This window comes from Micropterus dolomieu, linkage group LG16 (genome assembly GCF_021292245.1).
Source record: "Micropterus dolomieu isolate WLL.071019.BEF.003 ecotype Adirondacks linkage group LG16, ASM2129224v1, whole genome shotgun sequence".
In the NCBI taxonomy this organism is placed as follows: Eukaryota; Metazoa; Chordata; class Actinopteri; order Centrarchiformes; family Centrarchidae; genus Micropterus; species Micropterus dolomieu.
In genome coordinates this window covers 1,659,974-1,683,599 of record NC_060165.1, presented here as the reverse complement: position 1 = coordinate 1,683,599, position 23,626 = coordinate 1,659,974, and the positions used below count along the sequence as shown (strand labels likewise).

At 41.0% G+C, this 23,626-nt stretch overlaps 1 protein-coding gene across 1 annotated transcript in view; it reads left to right on the top strand.

Moving 5' to 3' along the window:
• Window positions 1–23,626, top strand: part of mpped1 (metallophosphoesterase domain containing 1) — a 118,325-nt gene that overhangs the window by 51,392 nt on the left and 43,307 nt on the right. The window contains exon 3 of the mRNA XM_046072406.1: window positions 6,075–6,300. Within this exon, the coding sequence (XP_045928362.1) occupies window positions 6,075–6,300 (226 nt within the window). The remainder of the gene's footprint in view (window positions 1–6,074; window positions 6,301–23,626) is intronic.

The window sequence follows — 23,626 nt, the reverse complement described above, 5'->3', positions numbered from 1 at the left end:
TGTTGTTCAACATGTTCAACTTTTCATAAAGCCGATGTCTGTGTCACTTTTCGTCAACCGACCAATCACAGCCTGGATGGGTTGGAACGTTAACAAAGTCTGACACACTACAGCAAACTTTACAATGTTGAACAGTATGATTATTGGCAAGTTGTATGTAGCAACATACAAACAAATTAGAGACCAATGTAGAGCATTTATCTTGCACAATGATTTAATGAATAAAAACAACCCACAACTAATGGTAAAATAGTAAACTAGCCTATTATATGAAATTATAATGAACATAGTAATTAATATATTAATGTCATAATAACAATATACTGAACATTATACTTTTTATTTAATGTTAAAATATTATACTTATACACTAGTTCCTCCTTCAGGTTGTAGATAGTGCCTCTGCAGTGGACAGATGTAGATTTAACCAGAGTCAGGATGCCAGTGTACCGATATGTGCTCCTCCTAGCTCCTCCTCCTGAGAGCAACACGCTCCCCTTGTTCTGTTTTACATCTGTTTTACTAAAGTTATTCTTATAAATAAGTTGGTGTTGCTGGTGTATCAGAATAGAATCAGAATCAGAAGGAGCTTTATTGCCAAGTAGTGTTTTACACATACAAGGAATTTGCTGTGGTGATAAGGTGCTACATGTTGACAAACATACAGTTGACATAAATAAATGTAGAAATATATAAATATGAAATAGACAATGCAAGTTATATAAGAATAATAAAATGAATGAAGAAAAATAATACTACTATTTTTGCACAGAAATAACAACGTCGCAGATATTTACATGTGCATTATTCCGGGTTTTTGTTGTGCAGACGTATTGCAACAGAAGAGAATATTGTGTACATACATAAATTGACAATATAAAATTATAGAACAACAAAGATTAACAATTAACAACAAATATGTGCAATGTGCCAGGTTTGTGCATGATATGAAATAATATGTATCTGACTATAATCCCACATGCAAGCCACAATGCACCAATCAGAGTAAAGTTTTCTGTGATGTGTTTCTTAAAAGCTGTTTGTGGCAAAATCTGTAGTTTTGGACTGGTGGCAACAAACCCTGTATTTCTTCTTATGTTTGATAAACTTTATTTGAGCTGAGAAATACATATTGTACATATTTCAAAATATCTGTATTTTGTGCATTTTCCTTAATAATCAAGCACCATTTGTTTCATTATTGCAATTACAAATCGCAATATGACTTGTTCTCCAAATCGTGCAGCCCTGTATCTTACCAGAACCCTCCAGCTCCCTGGCTAGCTCCCTCCAGCCAGCTGCCACCGCTACCTAGATAACACCACATTTCAACTTCATTAATCAACCGTTTCCATGCAGGGCTTTCAGCATGAACAAAGAGAAAAAGGAATAAATAGAAAAAGGGCGTCCGACAGACATTACTATAAAAAACAAGGCAGTCGTGTCGCATTCCAGGTGACACGTTGATTAAAATACATTTCCAGCCAAAAAGAAAGACATTGACAGTAATCTTACAAAACTCCCTAACATTTATGTACACTACGTTGTGTTTGGAGTGTATAAAGTCACATGAAAAGTCACCTGGAAGAAAACATGAATGCTTTTAGGTTTATTTAGTGATGCACTGTTTCTCAGGTTCGCCTGTTCTTAGGTCATAAACAGAGGAGAGGAAACAATTTAAATCAGACTTAGGAAGTGGATCACCACTTTTACCTCACTTGCCTCACTTGCTCTAAAGCTTACAAAATGCTAATAAAAGGTAAAAATTATCAAGTGATGCAACAAAAGAAAAATGAATGAAGATTTGGCCTGCACGACAACAGTGAAAGATGTAGAAATACAATATCGTAGGGGGGGTTTGGAATGTAGGTAACTGCACACACACAAAAATGGCTCCTACGCTATGAAAAATAAGATTTCAGTTGTAACAAACTGAACTTTTCCTTTAACATTTGAACAGAAAGTTTTGGCAAATGCTTCTTGTGCACATAAATTCAGTCCTACTGACACACACACACTAGTATTAATTTAAGCATTTTGGGTTGGCAGGAAGTATTTGGCCCCTGTTTTCTGCAACTGCATACACACTCATAGACATTCTACAAACACATACACACACTTTCGTATTAAGTTATTTGGCAAGACATTTTGGCTACTAGGTATCTACGCACATACACACAGTTAGAAATTAAGTTTGTCTTGGCAGGCAGGACATTTCTGGCGTTTTTGTTTCTGCATGCACACAAACACACATATAATAATGCGCACACATGTATGCACAATGGGCAGTAATCCCCCTGTACATGCCAGAGCTTTGGGCAGGGCAGGGATTTTCCTCTTCAAAGAGCAGACCACCCATTGCAGCGTTGGAACAATGGTGGCTGAACTCGGAAGATTTCCTGTGGCGGGGGAGGGAGTCCACAGACATACAGATACTGTAGCCAGTGTTATGTATCAAGACACACACACACACACACATGCACATAAACAAAATCATATGCATGCTTAAGCACAGAGCTCCAGGACCATATACATACCTGCCGCCTTGTGGAGCTCATGGGAGGATGCAGGTTTTTGTGGTAACAGACAGAGAGCAGGTCTGAGATGTGAGACTTTAGGGGGGCAGGCGCTTGACGAAACAGTAGACACTGAGTGAGAAGAGATTGAAAAATAACCAGAGAGGAATAAAAGGATGAAGGGACAGAAGGAAAGACTGAAGTCGATGATGCGGCAGAACACAAGGTGGCCGTCCATACTGCGCCCCTGCTGATTCTCTCACCGACAAATTAAAACTATTTGTTGCTTTAAAGCAGCCTTTTGAATTCAAAGACAAAACATGGCAGGGTGACAAAGAGCGGCCTGCGTGTTGTGGGTGAATGTCTCCCCAAATGTTTAGATGCCCCCCCCGCACATTCACACACTTCCACCCGCTTCCTCCTCCCTTTTCTTCTCTGTCTTTTGTCACAGAAGCAACACATCCATTCTCATTTGATGCAGAAATTGTCTTTTTGTGAAGGATTTGTTCTTTGTGGACCTGCACAATAAGAGACTGCATTGTTGAATTTCTTTTTTGGATTGTTGTTATTTTTTCATTGAGCTGTTGGCAGGGACAGAAAATTCCAGCAATAAACATATGCACAAACTGGCTGCTTTTACTCCAATTTAACAATGTAATGTGCAGCTTAGTTGGTATTCTCATATTGTCAATGCAGCTTTTTTCTGGAGAAAACTTAAAAAAATTCATCCATGAAATTGAAATTTAATTCTGCTAAGTGTGTGTGTGTGTGTAGGAGGATGGTGAGGTATTTGTGTCCAGCTGGTGGAGTTTTATATTTCTCCGTGTGATTTATTTCTCTCAGTTTACAGTTGGCCATCAAACTTCATGGGTGAAAAACTGCTCACGTTGCAGAATATCTGAGGAGACACAGATAGTGTTTATTTATTGAAAAGTATTTTTATTTAAATTTGTCTTCCCTCTGGCTCACACACACACACACAAATGCATGGGCACACATACAGTTTCTCCATTTTGCTGAGGACCTCATCCAAAGCAGCTTTCATTCTTCCTCAACTTGTCTGTCTTTGAACATTACTGTCGGTGTGTCACTGTGGATGATTCCCTTTGAATCATTACATTTCTTTATGTTTATCTGCAGATGAAGGTAGCCCAGGTTTTACTGTTGGATGTAAAGCATGCCACCTCAGAGAAAATTTCCCCTATCTTACTTGGAGTAGAAAAGAAATATTACAGGTCAGAGCTTAAAGATTAAAGATGAAAGATAGCTTCTGCTTGACCTTACTTCATTAATTTTTCATTTATACTTAGCATTTGTGCTATGCATGCACTCTCTGGTCAGTCCAGTTTTCATCTATCACATCACGCTCAGGCTGCTCCAGTCTTCAAAGACTGAAACAACTAGCTTAACAAGTCTCCAGGTAGAGTCTGTGCTCCCATGCGGCCACTTGGCTCCTTTCCTGGTAAGCTTTCCCCCCCCCAGAAACTATCACAGTCGTCATTATGGCTGCAGAGAAAATATGTTTTGTCTGATAAATCTGTACCAGTGCAGTGCATTCAAATTTATGGTAGAATTTTTCCAAGTATTTCATGCAAAGTAATCAACGTTTATTCTTCCAATGAAATCACACGGGGTCCAAAAGTGTAATGTTTACTTGAATATTTCTGTATTTCCCCACCTATTATATTTCTCAATACTTGTGAGAGAGAAGTCAATATTGGGCTCCAGGACCCACAGTGCAGTCTATAGGATGTGGAAAACACGATGGCACTGCATTAGACATTCAGATTTTTTTTTTGGAGCTGTAAGAAGACAGCCCCAATACCTTCAACACTTAGCATGAGACAGAAATAATGATCAAAATTTTATTTGGTAGTCTTCCTTCAACCTTGGTTTATCCAGGGATGACTGAGTGAACGCTACTTCAAATGCCAAAGTCTGACATAAAGAAATTTAAAACATCTTCTGATTGTGCGGTGGCGTGTGCCTTTGTGGAGGGGTAGCCTCTCATTTACGGGGCTTTTTTGGTGTCAGCTTGACAACTAAACACAAGCCCTTCTGCCAAACAAATGGGAGCTGTGTTGGGGGGAGGGGACGTCCCCGACCCAAACTGCAGAGATGGGCACTCTTTGACAGCTGCTTTCATCTTGTTATTATTCCTCCTTCACACTCAAGGATTTTTGGGCTTCCTAAAGTATTTCTGTCGCTCTCTCCTTCCTCTCCCTCCTTCTATCCCCCCACTCTTTCTCTCTTTCTGTCATCGGGCTGTGATTGGCTGTTATGACAGAGCCGTCGCCGGGCTGTCAGCCTCTTCTAAAGCTCAGTTTAATTACTCCTTTTCACTAACATGACACGTGCATGCACAGATGCATGCAAACTCGCACACACGAGGGAAAGTGACACACAAACCGGTCTGCTCAGCTGCATGCCGCACCATCTTGGCAGTAATATAAAAAAAAAGCCATGGTGATTGAACTCTCCGTCATCCGCTCTACCTGACAAAGCAGACCCCCGCATGTTTGTCAGAGTTGGCTCTCTGTTTCGTCAGCAGAGCTTTGAAAACTTCATGTAGATTTGTGAAAGGGCCGGCCGCCGCTGGGTTTGATGGGCGCAGATCGATCGCGGGCCCCGCTGTGCTGGGCTCTGAATGGCCAATTAAAGCCATTGAGACGGAGAAGAAAATAGGGGCTGATGTGAAAGAGTGGGTGTTTGAGCAGAAGAGGATGATAAGAGAGAAAGGGGGAAAGATGCAGCAGTGGTTGCTGTAGTCGGTAAATGTTTAATATTCTGCATCGTAAACTTCACAATGGTCGCTCTTTCTGCTTTCCATCCTGATTATTCCTCCAGATAAAGATTCCCTGATGGATGCGTTCAGCTATGCTTCCATAAACAGAAGACAGCAGTGCACTGGGTTGAGACCTTGACTGATGGAGGGAAGCTAAGACAGATGTACAGATTTGCTAGAAATGGAGAGGGAAACAATGAGAAAGCCTTGTCGCATGTGAATGCCAAGCCGTCTGGGATGGGTTTCATGTCGTCCTCAATTTTCCCTCTTCTCCCTGTCCCTCCCCACTCTGTCTGCCACCCCTCTTTCCTTCATTTCCTTTCTCTCACCCCCTCCCCTACATCTCCTGTCTCTTCATCTTCCCCATCTATATCCTGATGTCTCCTTCCATTTTCTATTTCCTCCTCTACCTGTCCTTCATTTTACATCCTTTTCTTAATCCTTTCTCTCTTTCCTTCACCATTTCCACCTCCTTTCTCCTCATCTACACATCTTCTCTTCCTCCCCTCCTGTCTTTTCTTCTAAACCCTCTCTCTTCCCTCTAATTTATCTTTGTGCCACCTCATTTTCTGGCTTTGTCACTCTTCATCTGACCTTCTTTTTCATGAAATTTTGCCTCCTCTCCACATTTCTGCCTGTCACTTCCCAATCACTACCATCTTTTCCTTCATTTTGCTGCCGTCTTCTTACCTTTCTCCCATTCTTTTATTCTCTCCCTCCCTCCTTTCCCCCTGCCCTTTCCTTTCTGTCGCTTCCTTCTCCTTCCCTGCCAGGTACCCTGCCCTACGACATCAAGATAGTAATCGCTGGAAACCACGAGTTGACCTTTGACCAGGAGTTTATGGCTGACCTGATCAAGCAGGACTTCTACTACTTCCCCTCTGCCTCCAAGCTGAAGCCGGAGAATTATGAGAACGTCCAGTCTCTGCTCACCAACTGCATCTACCTGCAAGATTCTGAGGTCACAGTGCGGGGCTTCCGGATCTACGGCTCTCCATGGTGAGTAACCTCTACTTCTGCACTGCACACAAGTAAAAAAAAGTACTTGGATGAGGTATCCTGTTCATTTCCATTTTATGTCAAATTTAAACATTCTTATGATCACTTTTACAAAAGATTTTTTTTCAAGGTTGGGTGGCCCCAAGTGCATCTTTTTTTTGAGTGTGAAGAACATCATTTCAGAAGTATCTAGTATATCTAATTACACAATCCTCAGAGCAGAGTTTCTCTCTGATATCCTGAATGTCCTGTATGGGAGGAATGGTCAATGACACATTTTGGTAGCAATTTAAGCCATTGTTGGGCAATCCACGTGCCTGTGCCTGGAGTGCAGATACGTTCAGATGCAACAACATATACCCCAAATCCTTCTAGAAGTCAACACATCATTTGATGCCCAAATAGCACACACTTGAAATGTCTTGCAGACAGATGTGCTTTGAGCGTGGCAAATAAGACAATGGAGTATCCTGATGCATCATCCCATACATAAAAGTTCCAGTGAGGTGTGCATCTGCTGTGACATATAAATGGAATTCTCCTGAAAAATAAATTCAATGCCCCCTTTTGATCATGGAGGTGTTCATACAGAATGTCATAAACACCAAAATCCACTTGCACTTCCATACTTAGGAAAGTGATTACCACTCCCTGCTGTACTGAGCTCAGTGCTTCCCCCTGGGGAGGGCCGAGATCAGACTGTAGATGCCAAACAGTGTGCACATTCTACCTTCATATAATAATCCATTTTTGGCTTGCTGAACTAGCTTCAAACATAAAAGATAACGCACTTGTGTCCAGATATTTCGGGAGGGTTAAGCAAATCGTTAATTTCATCCGTCCATCTTTGAATTACTGAAATTAATAATTTGTTTATTTTATTTATTTAGCTTTGATTTGCATTGCTTTCTATTTCCATATGTGTGAACACATGCATGTGCAGGTGATCTGTGAGTGCTTTGTGTGTGTATTTTAGTGACTAGGCAGAGGGCAGTGTCTGAGTGTGTTTGCGTGTTCCCCTGGTGCTGGATAATTGGTTTGCTGTGATAGCAGGGTCCCTGAGTTTATTGCTCTGGCCACTGCGGAGAGCTGCCTGAGGTGATGGTGGTGGAAGATGGAGATGGAAAGGAAGAATAGACAACCCAAGAGACAAAGGAGAGATGTAGGAAAGAGGGAAAAGGTGGTGATGGATGGAGAGAAAGCGACATATAGGGAAGAGATGATTTTATTCAGATGCACCGGCTGGCCCTGGCTTGTGTAATGGGCACATGAGGTGATGAGTGTGTGTGTGTGTGTGTGTTTGTGTGTGTGTGTGTGTGTGTGTGTATGTGTGTGTGTCTGAATGTGTGAATGTGTGCTCTGCTGTGAGTGTTTGCACCCGTGTGTGCTCTCACTTGCCTTGGACTGAATGCTTGTGTGTGTGTGTGTGTGTGTGTGTGTGTGTGTGTGTGTGTGTGAGCCTCGGGGTGTGTTCCTGCAGCACAGAGGGGCTCCAGCTGGAGGCTCTGTGCGCCCCCCACCAGCCTCGCACTGCCTTCTCCCCTCTTCCCTTTTTCCTTCCTTACCTCCTTTATCTGTCCTTCTCTGCTTCCTTGCATTTCCTTCCTCCATCAGTTCAGTCCTATCACCTCTGTTCCCCCATATTTGATGGTATCTGCATGTAAATGGATGACATACACATCATATGCCTCCTCCACATGCTCCTACCTCACTATATCACCATGGCGATGCCAGGCTGGTACTGCTTTATGGCACATGGACAACAAGCCACAACCACTAGCACCATCACCTCCACCACCTTGAGGTGCTATCCAACTGTCTGATTATCTGACCACCTGATTAACTGAAGCTTGTCCGTCTGTCTGTGAGTCTGGAATCTGACAAAACAAGAAATGAATACAGACGGAAATATCTCAACAACTTTTGGATGGTTTCCCAGTCAGTTCTGTACAGATATTCCAGAGGATGATGCGTAAACACTTTGGTGATCCCCTGACTTTTCCTCTATTGCCACCATAAGGTTGACATGTGGTTTTGAGTGCTGACTCACCAACTGTTGAATGCATTGCCATCAAATTTGGTACACAGATTCATGTTCCCCTCAGGAAGAACTGGAATAACTGGCAATGTTCTGAATTTTCATCTAGCACTATCTTCAGGTCAAAGTCTCAATGCGTACAATCCTTTGGTTTATGACCGTGTACCTGCAGAACTAATGACATTCCCATCAACCTCAGTTATACTTTGGGTTTACTGCTAGCTAACAAATGTTAACATGCTAACAAGCTAAACTAAGACAGTGACAATGGTAAACTGGCAAAAGCAACCATTAGCTCTGGTTTCTACATTGCTCTTTGCTAATAAAAAAGATTAAGGAGAGACAAAAGGTTTGACTCAAGACTTGTTGGAGCTTTGTGAATCTGGGTATTTTTCAGAGCTGAAACCGGATCCAAAATGGAATGTGGCTATTGGAACCCATTTGTATATCCTATAACACAGCCTTAGTGCCCTCTCTTATCCTCTTACCCTTTCTATTCCCATTTGCTGTGTTGTGATTGGCTCTGTTTCTTCATGTCTTTCACCTCCTCTCATTCTCCATCCTGTTGTCTGCCACTGTCTTCATCACTTCCCATCTCTTCCTCCTCCATCCCTCTATCCATCTGGCTTCACGGGCCATTTACTCGTTCCTTCCCCATCCTATTTCATCCTCTCCTTGTTCTCTCCCTCTCTCTCCCCCACAGAGGTAGTCTGATGTTGTGTGCCTCTCAGCGGACTCTTCCAGTCCATCCCACGCCTGGATCTAATCCTGCAGAGAACCTGCGACATACATACAGTCACACTCATAGAGAACCCCGGAGGAAAGTAAAACAGAGGAACCGGAAACAGAATTATGAAGGGTGGACAGTGGCTGACTGTGTGTGATTGACATGTGTGGCTGCAGTAAATGTGAGGTTACAATGGGAACCAATGAACTTCAACTAGTTCCTTTACATCTCACCACGAAGAGCAATCTGACTAGACTGCTCCTCTTCCTCACTCTCTGACTGGGTGAGGCAGCACATGAAGTTCTCAGCTGATGTGTTTGTTTGCTTGTAGTTGATAGTTTGGGTCATTTTACACTGTTGCATCTTAGTTCTGGTCCAGTTCCTGTCCACTCTAGCTTTTTAAAAAACGAACCAAGAGGAGCAAACATGAAGATAACTCAATGACTGGAAAGTTTTGATGTTGTCATCCTGAGATGGATTTGATATTTGTTTAGCTTGTGAAGTCACACTAAAATCACATATCTTCTATCTTAAAGTACTGTGGTTAGTCCTAATTCCATTCTGCAGTAAGGCTATAATAGTAGTAGTAGAATGTGTGATGTGTTGTGAAAGTGACATTATTAAGTATATCAAAAAGTAATTACAAACACTGATAAGTAGGAAGTATAGTGACTCCTTAAATGCTGCATAGCATTATAGTGCAAATTTCAAACCAATCAGGAAAACTTACCATATATCTTTGTCTCAAATAGTAAATTGTTTCAGTGCTCATGTCCAGTCATCCATTGTCAACCGCTTATCCTGCATATAGGGCTGGAGCCAATCCTAGCACACATCAGGGCAAGGCGGTGTACACCCTGGACAGGTTGCCACACATAGACAAACAACCACTCCCGCTCACACCTAAAGACAATTAGGGTTGCCAATTAACCCAGAGAGAACCCACGGGGAGAACATGCAAACTCCACACAGAAAGGACAGGGCAACCGGGGTTTGAACCCACGACCTTCTTGCTGTGAGGCAACAGTGCTAATAACCGCACCACCGTGCCGCCCATGTCCAGCTGTTTTATTTATACAGCCCAATACAGTCTGTACAGCACTTCGGCACACCAACATAAGTTTCAGTCGACACTAAAGCTGTGGTAGTAGTTGCTTTGAGCACTTATCTTGACGTTATTTATGACAATAGAAGAAATATGCCAATTGTTTCAGTCAACTTAAAACCACTATTATTATAGTAATTTCTATGTTGCCATTTTTAGAGTTGTAATTCTTCTCTCTACTTTTCTCCTCCCTGTATTTGTGTGAGCCAACCCAGTTATTATTTGATTGCAATAGTTTTTATTTGAGGATTTTGAGAATATAACACAGTGGAGCTGTGGTAGTGTTTTTATGGAAATCACCATGCATTGTAAGATCTTTGACTTTGTTAACCTATAAATTCAATTGTTTTTGGAACTACGGCACACCTGCAAGTCTAATGCAAAATAAACAAAAGCTGCCATTCTATTGCCTCCATTGTACACACCTAATTTAGAAATAAAACATCAATTAAGGGTATGAGAGTGCAGAAGCTTTGATTTATTTGCTAAACAAATTCAGTCCAGCAAGTCAGAATCGTTTCCAGAAATAACTGTAAACAACAGGAGCTAAGCAATGCCTGAAAAATGTTCTGTGGCCATATTTAAGCTTCCATTTTTATTGGGATGTCAACTTCCTCCACCAAAGAAAATGTCTTACATTTGCTCCCTCAGTAAGGGGACATTAGTTTTCGTACACTAAGAACAAATAATGAATGCCAGTAGGGTGAGAGATTTCCAGTTGTTCGCAGTTTATCACCCTTTGTTTCACTGATTTAAAGAAAGTTAAGTGCAAACACATCATCTACTGCACATTTGTTCACTTGTAACATCATAGGACTCAGTCTGACTGTGAATTACTAGTTCAGATTGAGAAACTAATGTACAATATAGACAAGAGCATTCCAACATTAATGTTCCATTTAATAAGCATATAATTATAAGGTATTATCGGTCGCTCATTTATTAATTAAAATCGAGCTCAATCTTTCTATTACTGGACTGAATATTGCTATAAAAAAATCAACTTTTGAAATTAAATATTCACACAGAAAGTACATAATAGTTTCACCAGCTGGTATCACAGATCTTGGATGCTCTGTATCTCTCTACTCATAATTTAGCAACTAAGATTCTCGGCAGCAGAAACCAATCTGGCAACCTCGGCAGATTACATCTGAGTCATTATTAATAATGAGCTGCATGGCCGGGACACGCAGCTTTGCACATTTATGGATCTACTCCTCTACGAGCACAAACACAGCCATGAGTATGCGCTTCTCGCTCTGTGCAATTTGTTCATCAGCAGCCAATTTAGAATGGACTCATACTGATAAGAAGAGGAGTGAAAACATCTCCTCAAACAAAAGCCTTTATCACAGTCATTCTTCTTTAAACAAACTGCATGCATCACATTGAAATTGAAGGTATTGCATATGGTTTCCTAAACAAGGTCCAGTCCAGTATAGCATTCTTACAGTACAATAAAATCTTCACACTTGACATATTGGTTGATCTTTAAGCTACTCAAAAGTACATTTACATTCATGTCCAAATTAGGCTGCTATGGGGCCCCAAGACAAAACTTTGCTTCAGACCCTACTGACCCCTGCTGTACACAGTTTCATTTCCCTAGACACTCACTTAACATGAGTCTTTTTTTAAGCACAAATGCAAAAGGTCCAGTTTCTCAAATGTAAATATTTGCTGTGTTTTTCTAATATTTTTTCTAGTCTTCTTTGTCAGTAAACATAATGTCTGGGCTTTCAACTGTTGGTCGGACTTTTTATACATTAAACATTAAACAATCAATGCATTTTCTACTATCTTGCAAAAGGTTGCAGCTTCACAGTAAATGATGGAATTAAAAAATTTAAACAATTTGATAAAAGACAATTTTATAACAAAAGAGCACAATATTGACAAAAATGATTAATGTCTGGATGTCTCTCTACAGTCCTGAGTACCTGTCATGGTATTAAACTTTAGTCGTGTCAATTTTGAACAAATATGCAATTAATCAAATTATGTAGAACTAAATACCAGTCATACATGCTGTTTTCCCATTGCTGGTACCAAGTCCTCCGTTTTCCATTGCAGATAGCACCCCATCAATATAGCACACAACCACGACCCACACACACAATAGGTGTCTCTTGATTTAAGTTAAAACGTTTCAACATTACTCAGAATGTAAAGACAAAATAGAGATTTGAAAATCTTACAGCTGTGGCTCTGCCATTGTTGCTGGACTCGTCTATTGCATTGGATGCAGTGGTCTGTGGGGCCAGAGGGCTCTGTGAGCGTGACTGGCTGGCTGCCTTGCTAGCTTCCCCCGCCGGCAGTTGTGGAGCTCCTCAACTCCAAAAATGTTTGAACACATTTTCAATCCGCCATTCATTTTTTTAAAACTGCCAATATTTGAAATCTACACAGTTAATTTCTCACCTCAAAACTTCTCAGTAGTGGATTCAGTGATGAAATAGCATACCAAAATTGAAGAATATAAAACACTGGCCCCTGTCTGGCTCGCACAATAATGATGCAGTAAATAGTGACGATTCTCTCTGACCAATCAGTGGTCTGCAGTGCACTTTTTTCACCTTTTGGTATTGCCTCAGCTCGACTCAGCTTGCTTGGAACCTCAATGGAGGTGATACGAAAAAAGTGCCAGATACCAGATACAACTTTTCACCAATGGAAAACAAAAAAAGGTCAGTAGAGTCGAGGCGAGTCGAGGCGAGTTGAGCTGGTACCATGTGGTGGAAAAGGGCCAACAGAGTGAACCTGGGGCTTGGGCCTTGGGGGTTCAGATCCAAAACTTCCCTGTCTTAAAACAAGGAAGGCGTGTCGGTGGTGGGAGTGTGACACGCATTCACACATGCAGTCAGATCACAGTTATCACAGTGGCCATTATTTTTATCTTTTTGTCATGACCATGAGGTAAAGAACAGAGATGCAGGTTTCAGCTTACAAAATCTACCAGGAATCTGTTTTTGTGTGCGTTTTTCTGACCTCACTCAAATGAATGATGAAGCATTGTGTTTCGACACAGGGCTGGAGATGGTTTTAAGACCTCCTTAGTCTGTCCCTTAATACTCTCCAACTTCACTAAACTTTTGATTTACCTTTAATGCTAAACTGCTAAATTCAGGGTAAGTTCACAAAAACAATTCTATTTAACTTAAACATAATACAAATGTTGGCAGGCCGAGGACATGCGTCATTTTGACTTGATTTGTCAGAAAAGGGCGACATATTCCTTACCTGTCTATGGCACTCAGCCCCAGGACCATTCATTTCTACAAACATATCTCTTAAAACTGCTCACAAAGGGATAGTTTCATTTTTGAAAAAGGCTCAGTAATTTCCTGAAACAGCTGCTCACTGTAACAACAACAGTGCATTTTTTGGGGACTATTTTCAGCGGCGGATGATTGCACATAAGGTGCTCTAGTGAGTATTTGGGGCAGCAGGACGGTGTGTGGGTATGAGTCAGAATAAACTACAGTGTGTGTGTTCATGGTGATGAAGGAACATTTCACTCAGTGCAGCAGTGAGACTCACTGATGGGTTTAATACTTTCTGGACAAAAATGGAGCTGTATGGCTCAGAGGAAGAAGAGATTTCACACACAGTACTTACATTCATAGCTCTTTTTTAATCTTTTCATGCAAAATCATCAGAATATCATTAGCCTTATCCTTTAAAAATGTAGCCTATTTTCAAGGCGACTGTAGACATGTAAACATGCTATTTTTTAAGAGAATATTTGGCTCGAGGGTCTCTGACAGATGCTTCATATAATTGAATTCTAGGGGGCAACTCTAATAACGTTGAAACTAATCGGGTTAGAGACTTGAATCCAAATCCTATGGGGATGTTTTGTGGGGTCAAGATATAAGTCTAACTCAGGGAGAAATGGTTATTGGTTAAGAGTTGTTCTCTTCATGTACCGTCTTGTCTTTAAGTACGTTTTGCTGTTGAACTTCGGCAGGAAGGTTGAGTCAATGGGTTGAGAGAGAGACAGATAGAAAAGGCAAGAGAAGACAGGCAGGGGGCAGATGAGGAGAGTGGCAGAAAAGTGTCGTACTAACGCTGGTACTAATGGGTTAAATCTCTTTAAATGTTTATAATGATAGTCTCTGACTAATGTAAGATGTGGAGACGAAGAGAGAGACAAAGTAGTCTGTTTGTTGATGGGGGATTAACGTGGAGCGACGGGGGAGAGAAAGCAAGAGACCCTTTTTTCTTCTTTAAATGAAAACAGCAGAAATGTATCGCTCCCTACTGCTCCGCATGGAATAATTAAGGACGGAGATGCAAAAGACTCCTTAATTAGATTTTTTAATTATTGAGGATTCACTTCTCCTTCTATAGTGGCCCAATTAAGAAAGCTCATCAAAAACTAAAGAGATGAAGAGAGGCCTCCTCCTCTTCTCTGTCCCCCGCCTCGTCTTCCTCCTCCCTCTCTTCCTCCATCTCTTCTTCCACTCTCTCATTTGACAGAAATGGAATACCTGCGCTTCGTTTGATGGCTTGTCTTCGCTGATGAGCAAGAAATGGAAGGGACTCTCGCTGACTTTAATTAACTTGCTTCTTTTCATTGCCCCAGTGAAAGTAAAAGGAAAATGGGGGGTGGGGTGGGGTGGAAAAGGAGAGGTAAAATGCAGCAGTGGCGCACAAAGCTTTTCCTTTAATGATAATCAGTCTAATGATGTTGGAGATGGCATGAAGGTAATTTGACCTTCTTTCTCTTCTCTGAGCTGTTGGAGTTTGCTTTGTTCTCCCTCTGATGAGGAAACACTTGAGAGAAAGAGAAGTTTGAATGATGGAGAAAAAGAATGATTGAGTGACAAATCCACCTTCTTAAATGTCTTCAGTTTACATTACTGCCAACCATTTTTTAGGCTGATTTCCTTCCATCCAGGCAGCCATTGGTTTAACTTCATTTCAGCATGCTATGAAAATTAACTGCAACTTAGGTAGATAGCTAATCCATCAGAGAGAACATTTAGTGTCCTTTGTTTTACACTGACATCACGTGGTAATGTGGCTGTAAACAGGGACCGTTTTGAAGAACAGTCCTTGTTGGTTCATTCAAGGACAGTCTGACTCCCAAGATAGGAAAAATGGCTGCTAAAACACTGGAATTCGAATCCGGAAAACACATAAGCAAATACAGATCCAAAAATGATTCCGGCAAATTCTTGCACTGAACTCTCAAATCTCGGGTGTTTGAAGGAGGCATTAGAGGCAAAGGTGTACCTAGCGTAATATACAGCCATAAAAATCCTTACACCTTTTTACACCACTGTCCTGGCAGTAGTGCATTTCTAGAGCTAAGTCCTGGTATCTCACTAAATTTATGTTCATGGAGACGTGGGAAGCTGCTGACCACTATTGTGATCCGTTTCAACTCCATTTAGTCTGAAGTTGCATGACGTAGCCGACTAGAAAACAGCTCTGTTCTCCTGTTTCTCATGGAAAATTAGGAATGGATTTTATACAGAAATTCAGAATGACAGATATGCAGTATAGATTTTTTGACTTCTTCTTTTTGTCGAAACATCAACTCATAGAATAAAGTCTGTGCTGCATATGCATCATTCTAAGGTATCCCTCCCTACATTACTATACTTATTTGATACTTAAAGTGTATCAAGATGTCTTGAGCCGTAGAGCACACCTTCCCATATGACAGAGTGCCTAAGATAAACAATGGGGTTCAAACTTTCACAACATCTGCACTTTGTGCTGCTTAGTCATCATCTGCATGTGATTAATTCAGAATGACAAGCATCCTTATGCTTCTCGGGGTTTTAAATCTGGTCTTGAGTCCTTTAATATGATTGAGGATTAGGGAGGAAGTTGTGGTAGACAGCAGGGCGTATAAACTCACCAATATCTTTGCCTATCCTTAAATAGTAGACTGAAAGTTTATAACCCTGAGTCTGGGTTCTGCTTGAGGTTTCTACCTGCTAAAAAGGAGTTTCCTTGCCACAGTGGCCAAGTGCTTGCTTTTGGTGGGAATTGTTGGGTCTCTGTAAATAATATTCCAAAAGGTACGGTCTAGACCTGCTTTCTATGAAAAGCGCAATGAGATAACTTCTGTTATGAATTGGCACTATGTAAATAACATTCAACTGAATTGAATTATCAGCTTTGAACAAAGCAGTTTTATAAAAAGATCTTATGATGAATTTTCTCCATGGTAACTGAGCAAACTCCATCCACTGAGGAAGACAGTGAAAGCTCCGGTAAGGGCTAGCAACTAGTTATCTTTTTGTCAAACTTATATTATAGTGTTTTCAGTCATGTATGTTAAGCATAGAGTTGCAAAATGCTCATATGAACAGTTGTTGTATATGAGCTAATCCATAGATTTTTTTTAAGACGTGCTCGGTGTCATAAATAGTGTACCTGCACTCAAAGTCTTCTGGGGCAATTTGGGTTTCATCTTGCCCAGGGACACTTCAACATGCAGAAGGAAGAGCTGGGGATTGAACTGCCAACCTCCTGATTAGTTGACAACCCGCTCTACCTCCTGATGAATACTCCTGCCTTCCCACCCCTGGTGAATACCTCTTGCAAGTTTATTGGCAAGTTATTCTGAGTTTATTTCCATAGTCTACAGAAATGAACTGAAACCAGTGGCTGCCTGGAAGGAAGGAAATCAATTTAAAAACATGTGGGATGCTTAGGAATACTGTCTGCAGTATTGTAATGTATGCACAGTTTGTAGTCAATGGGCAGTCATGCAGTGCTCTTGTAAAGATGTAAGAAGACAGAGAGACGTACATTTGGGAGTTTTCTTTTCCAGGCCTCCTCACCAGAGCCCACACTAAATTAACATCTGATTCACTGTGAGACTCTCAAACCCCCTGGGCCCTGTCCTCTCCTCTCTCCAATCCCCTCCCCTCCTCTATACCTTCATTCCTCCATCTCCCATCTCTATCCCCATAGACCTTACATTCCCACAGGACCCACATAAAGTAGCCTACGAACACTGAACATTAATAAACGGCTACTTAAGGGGGTTGGTAGAGGAACGAAGAAAAAAAATTGGCCTACTTTAACACTTGTCACTTTCCCACCCTCTCACACATCTTTTCTCCACCCACCCACCCCCACCCAACCCCGCCCGCTTCCCTTTTATTCCCCTTTTTTCCCTTCCTACTCCTCTCCAATTTCTGTAAGTGCTGCCAGTCTACAACCCTGTAGCTGAATAAACAGTTATGGAGGGAGGAAGAGCAGACAAGAGGACATTTATTGTGTCATTTCCCTGGAGGGATTTCTCTTTAAATTACCTGTTAAATGGCCTCCAGGGGCAGGACTTCCATGTGTGCGGGTGTCAGCATTTGTGTGTGCTTGTGTGTTATGGTATGCTACGGGGCAACTTCCTCCATTTCACACATGCCTTCCCTCCCCGAGGCATGTGGCATTGTCAAGGAAAAAACTGAATCAAATTGATTCTGTCCTTATGTTCCTCCTCGCCTCAGCCTCTCTCTTCTTGCCTCTACACACTCACACACAGCTCTCCACCTCTTCTTCTTTCCGTCTCACCAGTTCATCAGTGAGCGGTTATGTTCGGTGGTTGACCACAGAGTCTGGAGAGTCAGGATGTCCAGAGACAATGTGACTTGAGTCACATCGTCTCTGTTTCTATTTTGTATTCACACACTTGAAACCAGCAAATAAGATGATTATGCTTCCTCTCAATACAGGTTCTCATTGTAGCAATTTTGCACAAACAAATGTGTTAACTGTAAAAGAAGGTAGATTAACTTAGATTGATCCAACTGCATTAAATAAGCCTTTCAAGCAAGATAGGCAAGTTGATGTACAGAAATTAAAGGACATTTTCTCAGATTTTCTTTATAGAGAATACTGACAATCACACATGTGCATACTCTGACAATGTTAGGAATACTTTATTGTAATTGCAGATTTTATGGTGAAGTGTTGTAATTTACTCTTTGGTACTGTATGTATCCACATATTATATAAACGTTGAGTTCACATACAATACTTTCTCACTCCAAATTCCTCACACATGGGCGCTTGGTCATGACGCACTCTTTTAGCCTCATTTGTGGATGTGCAGGGCTCCACTGTCAAGTTACAACAATAAGTAAAGTTGCAAGCAGCGTTAGGCGGGCCCTCGTGTCGTGTCATGTCACACTGGTGGGGCCTCGACTATTGCAATGCCCTCCTAGCAGGTCTTCCAGCTTGTGCGGTGAATCCCCTACAAGTGTCACCTTTGCACAAGGTGGCGCAATGAGTGTGAGTGAATATTGGCCTGTAGATGTGTTCAGGGCATGACCATTATCAAACATGTGAAATTTGGTTGAAATCCAAGCATGTACAGTTTCACATCATAGCATTATCAATGTCTTAAGGGTCTTCTGAGACTGTTTTGAGGGGGATGGGACCAAAACTTGACATTTCCTCTTGCCAGTACGTGGTGCTATGAGACTTTGGGTGAATATTGTCACATGGTTTTGTTCAGGACAGGACTGTTATCCAATATGTCAAATTTGGTCACTTGTTCAACAAAGTTTCATGAGTTATCTCGCACCTTTAGGCAGTCAAAAATGCGTTTCATTTTGGAGAAAGAAAGAAACTTCCTTCAGTTTCAATAGGGTGTGACCAAGTGGTAAGCTTCCGGTCAGCAAACTGATGCGAACATGGAAGCCCCTTTAACCTGCATTCTATCGAACAGCCAGCAGGGGCATCTCTTCTGGTTGCAAAAAGAAATCCGGCTGTATTAGAAGTAATGTTAAAATGACCCTACTTCTCAGCTGACCTCAGTAAACACTTATGGGTTTATGGTCTCCATCACTATTTTCATGTTTTCTTCAATACAAACATGATGTTCATTTAGTAAATATTGGTCCCATTTATTTTAAAATAGACCATAAAGCAGAGTTTGCTTCAGGGCGGGGTTGTCTATGATAGACAAGCTGTTACCATGGCGACCCGCCAATCAGGCTAGAGTGACTCGTACCCACGGCACTGTGTAAATTTAACCAGCGCCCTTGAAAAGCTTATTAGGAGTTGGCTGTTCACTTTCTCTGGTGAGTACATGTAATTTTAAGACTATTCGCTAGACAAAATTGTCATCCCTGTTAAAATGACAGTAAACGTGAATTACATATGCACCTAGCTAAGCAAGCTAGCTACACACATGGCTGTTAGCTCCACCGTCTCGTCCAAATATGGTCACGTTCGGTGCCGCTGGTTGCAAAAAATCAACATCAACATATCAGCAAAAGGCTTCAAAACTGCAGTCCACAAACCAACGGGTGACGTCACAATGACTACATCCACTTCTTATACAGTCTATGGGTGTAACACTGATAAAGTGGAAAGGGAATTAGAAGTGGTAAAATTGCTTTGGGATTTTATTTCCACAAGAGGAAGGAAACGGGGTACAGACTGTAAAGGAGGAGGAGAGGAGAACAGATGAACCACAGTAGAAAAGTTGAGCTTGAGAAAAGTACTATTAGGCCAATTTATTGTGCTGAGCTTAACAGACTTTGAGTTAGCCAATTATTTTAAGTCCCGGGAGGATCGTTTTTTTGTTGTTTTTAAGATTCTCCGGTGAGTTATTTCTGTGTTGTTTGGTAACTTAGTAATGATGTTAGCTTTCCACTGTTAGCATGTTGCTACTTGAGGAGAAGGGAGAGTTAGCTCACAACACTGATTCAACTGTCTACTTTTACTTGATACAAGAAAAGGAAAAAAACAGATTTATGTTGTGCAATTAATAGAGCAGAAAAGTTAGTCTCATAACTTTGCACTTTCAGACAAATTAGTTTAAATTTGTTTTGAGTGTGTAATATGTTTAATTGCTTTTCCATATGAGTGCATAGGGCTGCGATTATTTTCGTTGTCGACTAATTATTTATTCGATTAGTTGACTAGTCACGATTATTTTTGTCACCCCACAACCCTAACTAAATTATTTATTATAAATAATTATAAAATATATTTCAAGTTAGAATTACTGATCTCCAACACACAGCCTAACTAGCTAACGTTACCATTAGGTAAACAGGGAAGAAGACAAGACAGCGTAGGCTACTCCTATAATTCACTGATTTATGCAAACTTTAAAACTTAACTTTAAACAAAGATTTTTGCTTTGGAACTATATAAAATAAAAGCAAATTAAAAGCAAGTAGGCCTACTATAACCACAACTGTACACTAACAATGTAATGTCTATTTAGAACAATAAAGCAACAACCCACTTTATACTACTTCTGTAATTTATTTTTCAAAAGTGCTTATAGGTTTTAGGCAATAACTCAGTGGAGAATGTTCTGTAAGCTACATCACGAGCCAGATGTTCCTTGATGTACTTTAAGCCATTACTCATACCTGACATTGCTAGCGTTTTGTTGGACAGATTTGGACTGCAGTGTTTATGAAAGAGAATAAGGGATGAGCGAGAAGATGTGCTGCGTAATGCGCTACAGCGCTGATCTGCAATCAAATGAGATTTTAAATAGGCCTAGTAAAATAAAAACTAAAATCAGTATGTGGCGGTCAGCGTTGATGAACGTATAGGAAACACTGCCTTTCCTCTGTTGTTGCTACTGCAGTGGTCTGAGTAACTGGGACCAGGGCACTCTGTGGGGGTGACAGGCTGGCCGGTTGGTTGGCACCGCTAACCTCGCGGGAGCTTGTTGAGCTTCTCAACCCCGAAAACGTTTGAGCACATTTTCGATTCACCATCAACTTTGGTAAAACTGATAATATTTAAGTTCTACACAGTTGATTTCTCATCTCAAAACCACTCTAAAGTGTATTTAGTGATTAAATAGCATACAAAACAAAAGCCGCTCTACTGTTCGCCTCTTTCCGCTGCTCGCGTGAAAGCTTCTTCTTCGTGAGTAGTCTTACAGTCAAGCAGACATGGCAGACAGTGGAAGCGATATTGCCCCCAGCACTTCCTGTAGTGCATTGCAGTTAGAACAACCAGAAATGTTCCTATTATGAAGATTGCCATCTCCCCCTCAAACGGCATCTACGTAATGATGCGTCGACAATGACATTTCAACAAATTTTTATATTCGACATTGTCGATTACGTCGACTAATCGTTGCAGCCCTAGAGGCAACAAGACATCCAGTTTTCCCATCATCCATTCAGTTCTGTCATCCAGATTTGATTCTTCCATTTGATTCTCCTTCATGTGGGTCTCAGATAAGCAACAACATTTAAAAGATTTAACTACCCGGTTAGATGTGGATAGTGAATTTTTTTCCTAGTGAGAGTATTCTATTAGCCATCATCCATGTCTAAAGTTGTTACATGCATGCTTGTTTCATGCTCTGGCCCTAAATTTGCTACATCTGGTCATGTTAGTAATAATATATACTGGTATGCAATGTCTAGTTAGACTTTCAAAATAAAACACGTTAATTACGTAAGTTGAGTAAATTACATATGTTATGCAGCTTAAGTTAAGTGAAAAAGAAGTCAGCTTTGACAATTGGTCTCATACAGGAACTGAACACCGGCCCATCCTCCCTGCACAGACTTTACTACGTAACCTGACATTGAGCTGACATAATCAGGGGTGGAAATGAACTTTTTGGCTCACCTGCCAAGGGGGCTGGTAGATGAAAAAAAAAAAATCTACCGGCCAAACATATTTTTTACTGGCCAAAATAATAAATTGCCTTTTGCGTCACATATACATGTATTTCCGTCCTTTTAATTGAGATAAGATATTATGTCAAATACAAACTTAAGGGGCCAGAGTGAAATTTGAAGCAAAATATTATTGCTATTAAATGTACTAAAGACATAAGATGTTTTATAAACTTACAAATGCTTAGTAACCATTCAATTTAAATTTTATCACTGCTCACTCTTAATCATTCATCTTAAACCTCCTCATCATACTGCTCACTTTCTACAGTCACCCTCCAGAACCAGTCTACAGTTCATTCTCTCCTTGATCTCTGGGGAGGACAGCAGGACCATTAGAAGATCTGAAAGCATGTCAGACACTAGACCGCCAACTACCCAGCTAAAAACACTCCTAGTACAACTTATGTAATTAGCTCCTGTTGGGGTTTTCAACATACAGTCAGGTTTGGTTATTAGATAAGATATTCTAGAAATATTAATAATCAAATGTTTTAATTATAATAAAAAAAATACGGGGCGACAACCTGGAATCAGGGACCAATAATCAAATATGATCAGTCTAAAAGAGAGTTTGTCCACCTGTAGATGGCAAACAGATAAGGGTGAGTCCGTACACTGGCCGTGGCAACAAACTCTTACTGCAACATTATACACAAATAATCACAGGCAACAACTTCTTAAAATTATAATAGGATTTATTCAACTCAAGCACAGATCAATGATCAACAACTTTAGCAAGTAAATCACTATGACTATTCTAAATAAAATAAAGCCAATAAGCAAATCATACAACAATCTGACCACGTGGGTGGTCGCAGATCCGGTTCAGAATGGGCTCGAGGCTGGTTAATTTTGGAATCAAGATGTGATTGATCAAACCATGTGAGTTCAAGATCAAGAGGGCGGAAAATCTATCTCTCCTGAACTACAAAAATGGAGACGCACTCTGATGCTAGCCCGCTGTGGGTCACAGGTGTGGTGAGCTTCTGGTTAGATCAGGTGGTGTGCATGTGGGGTTAGTAAGCAGAAGGAGGAGAGAAAGGCACAGAGAAAAGCTGTATACAATATACCACAGTATCCTACAGCCACCAGCAGTGAATGTTCATTGCTGGCTTTGGATTAGATATAATGTGAAATTGTATCTGTTCTCAGCAAACAGCAAAAATCCTAATTACTGTTGCTACAACTTTATCAATGAGGGACGGTAGTGAACTTGCATTCAGTGTCACGGTTTGGTATGGGTGAGGCAGGTTGGAGGACCCAAACGCAGGACACAGAGCGGAGCAGGTATGGTTCAGTGGTTTTAATAAGCAAACAAACGGCGAGCACACTTACAAACAGAGTAGCTGATGACGGAGTCCCAAAACAAAGGTAGTCCAAACAGATAGCCAAAGGAAGCAGGGTAACACGACAAACAACCTCACAGCAACAACAGGAGACAGCATGCAATGACCCAACAAAAACAAGACAGAAACACCAGGTATATATACACACACAGGGACTAACAAGCAGGGCGGGAGCAACACAGGTGAAGGACATGAGATTAACGAGGCAGGCAGAGAGAGACAGTGAATAGAGAGACTGACATGCAGGCAGAGTGACAACTGGGGGAACAGACGGAACACAGGTTACTGAACACAAAACAGACCAGAGTGAACACTTAACATGAACTAAGGTACAGGACTGGGAACAAGGACAAAGAACTAAAACGCAGGAACAAGAGTAAGGCAGTGACTAAGAAACAATATAACAAGTAGACTACCAAACCAATATCAAAACAACACAGGACTACGAGCTAGAACACCAGACAA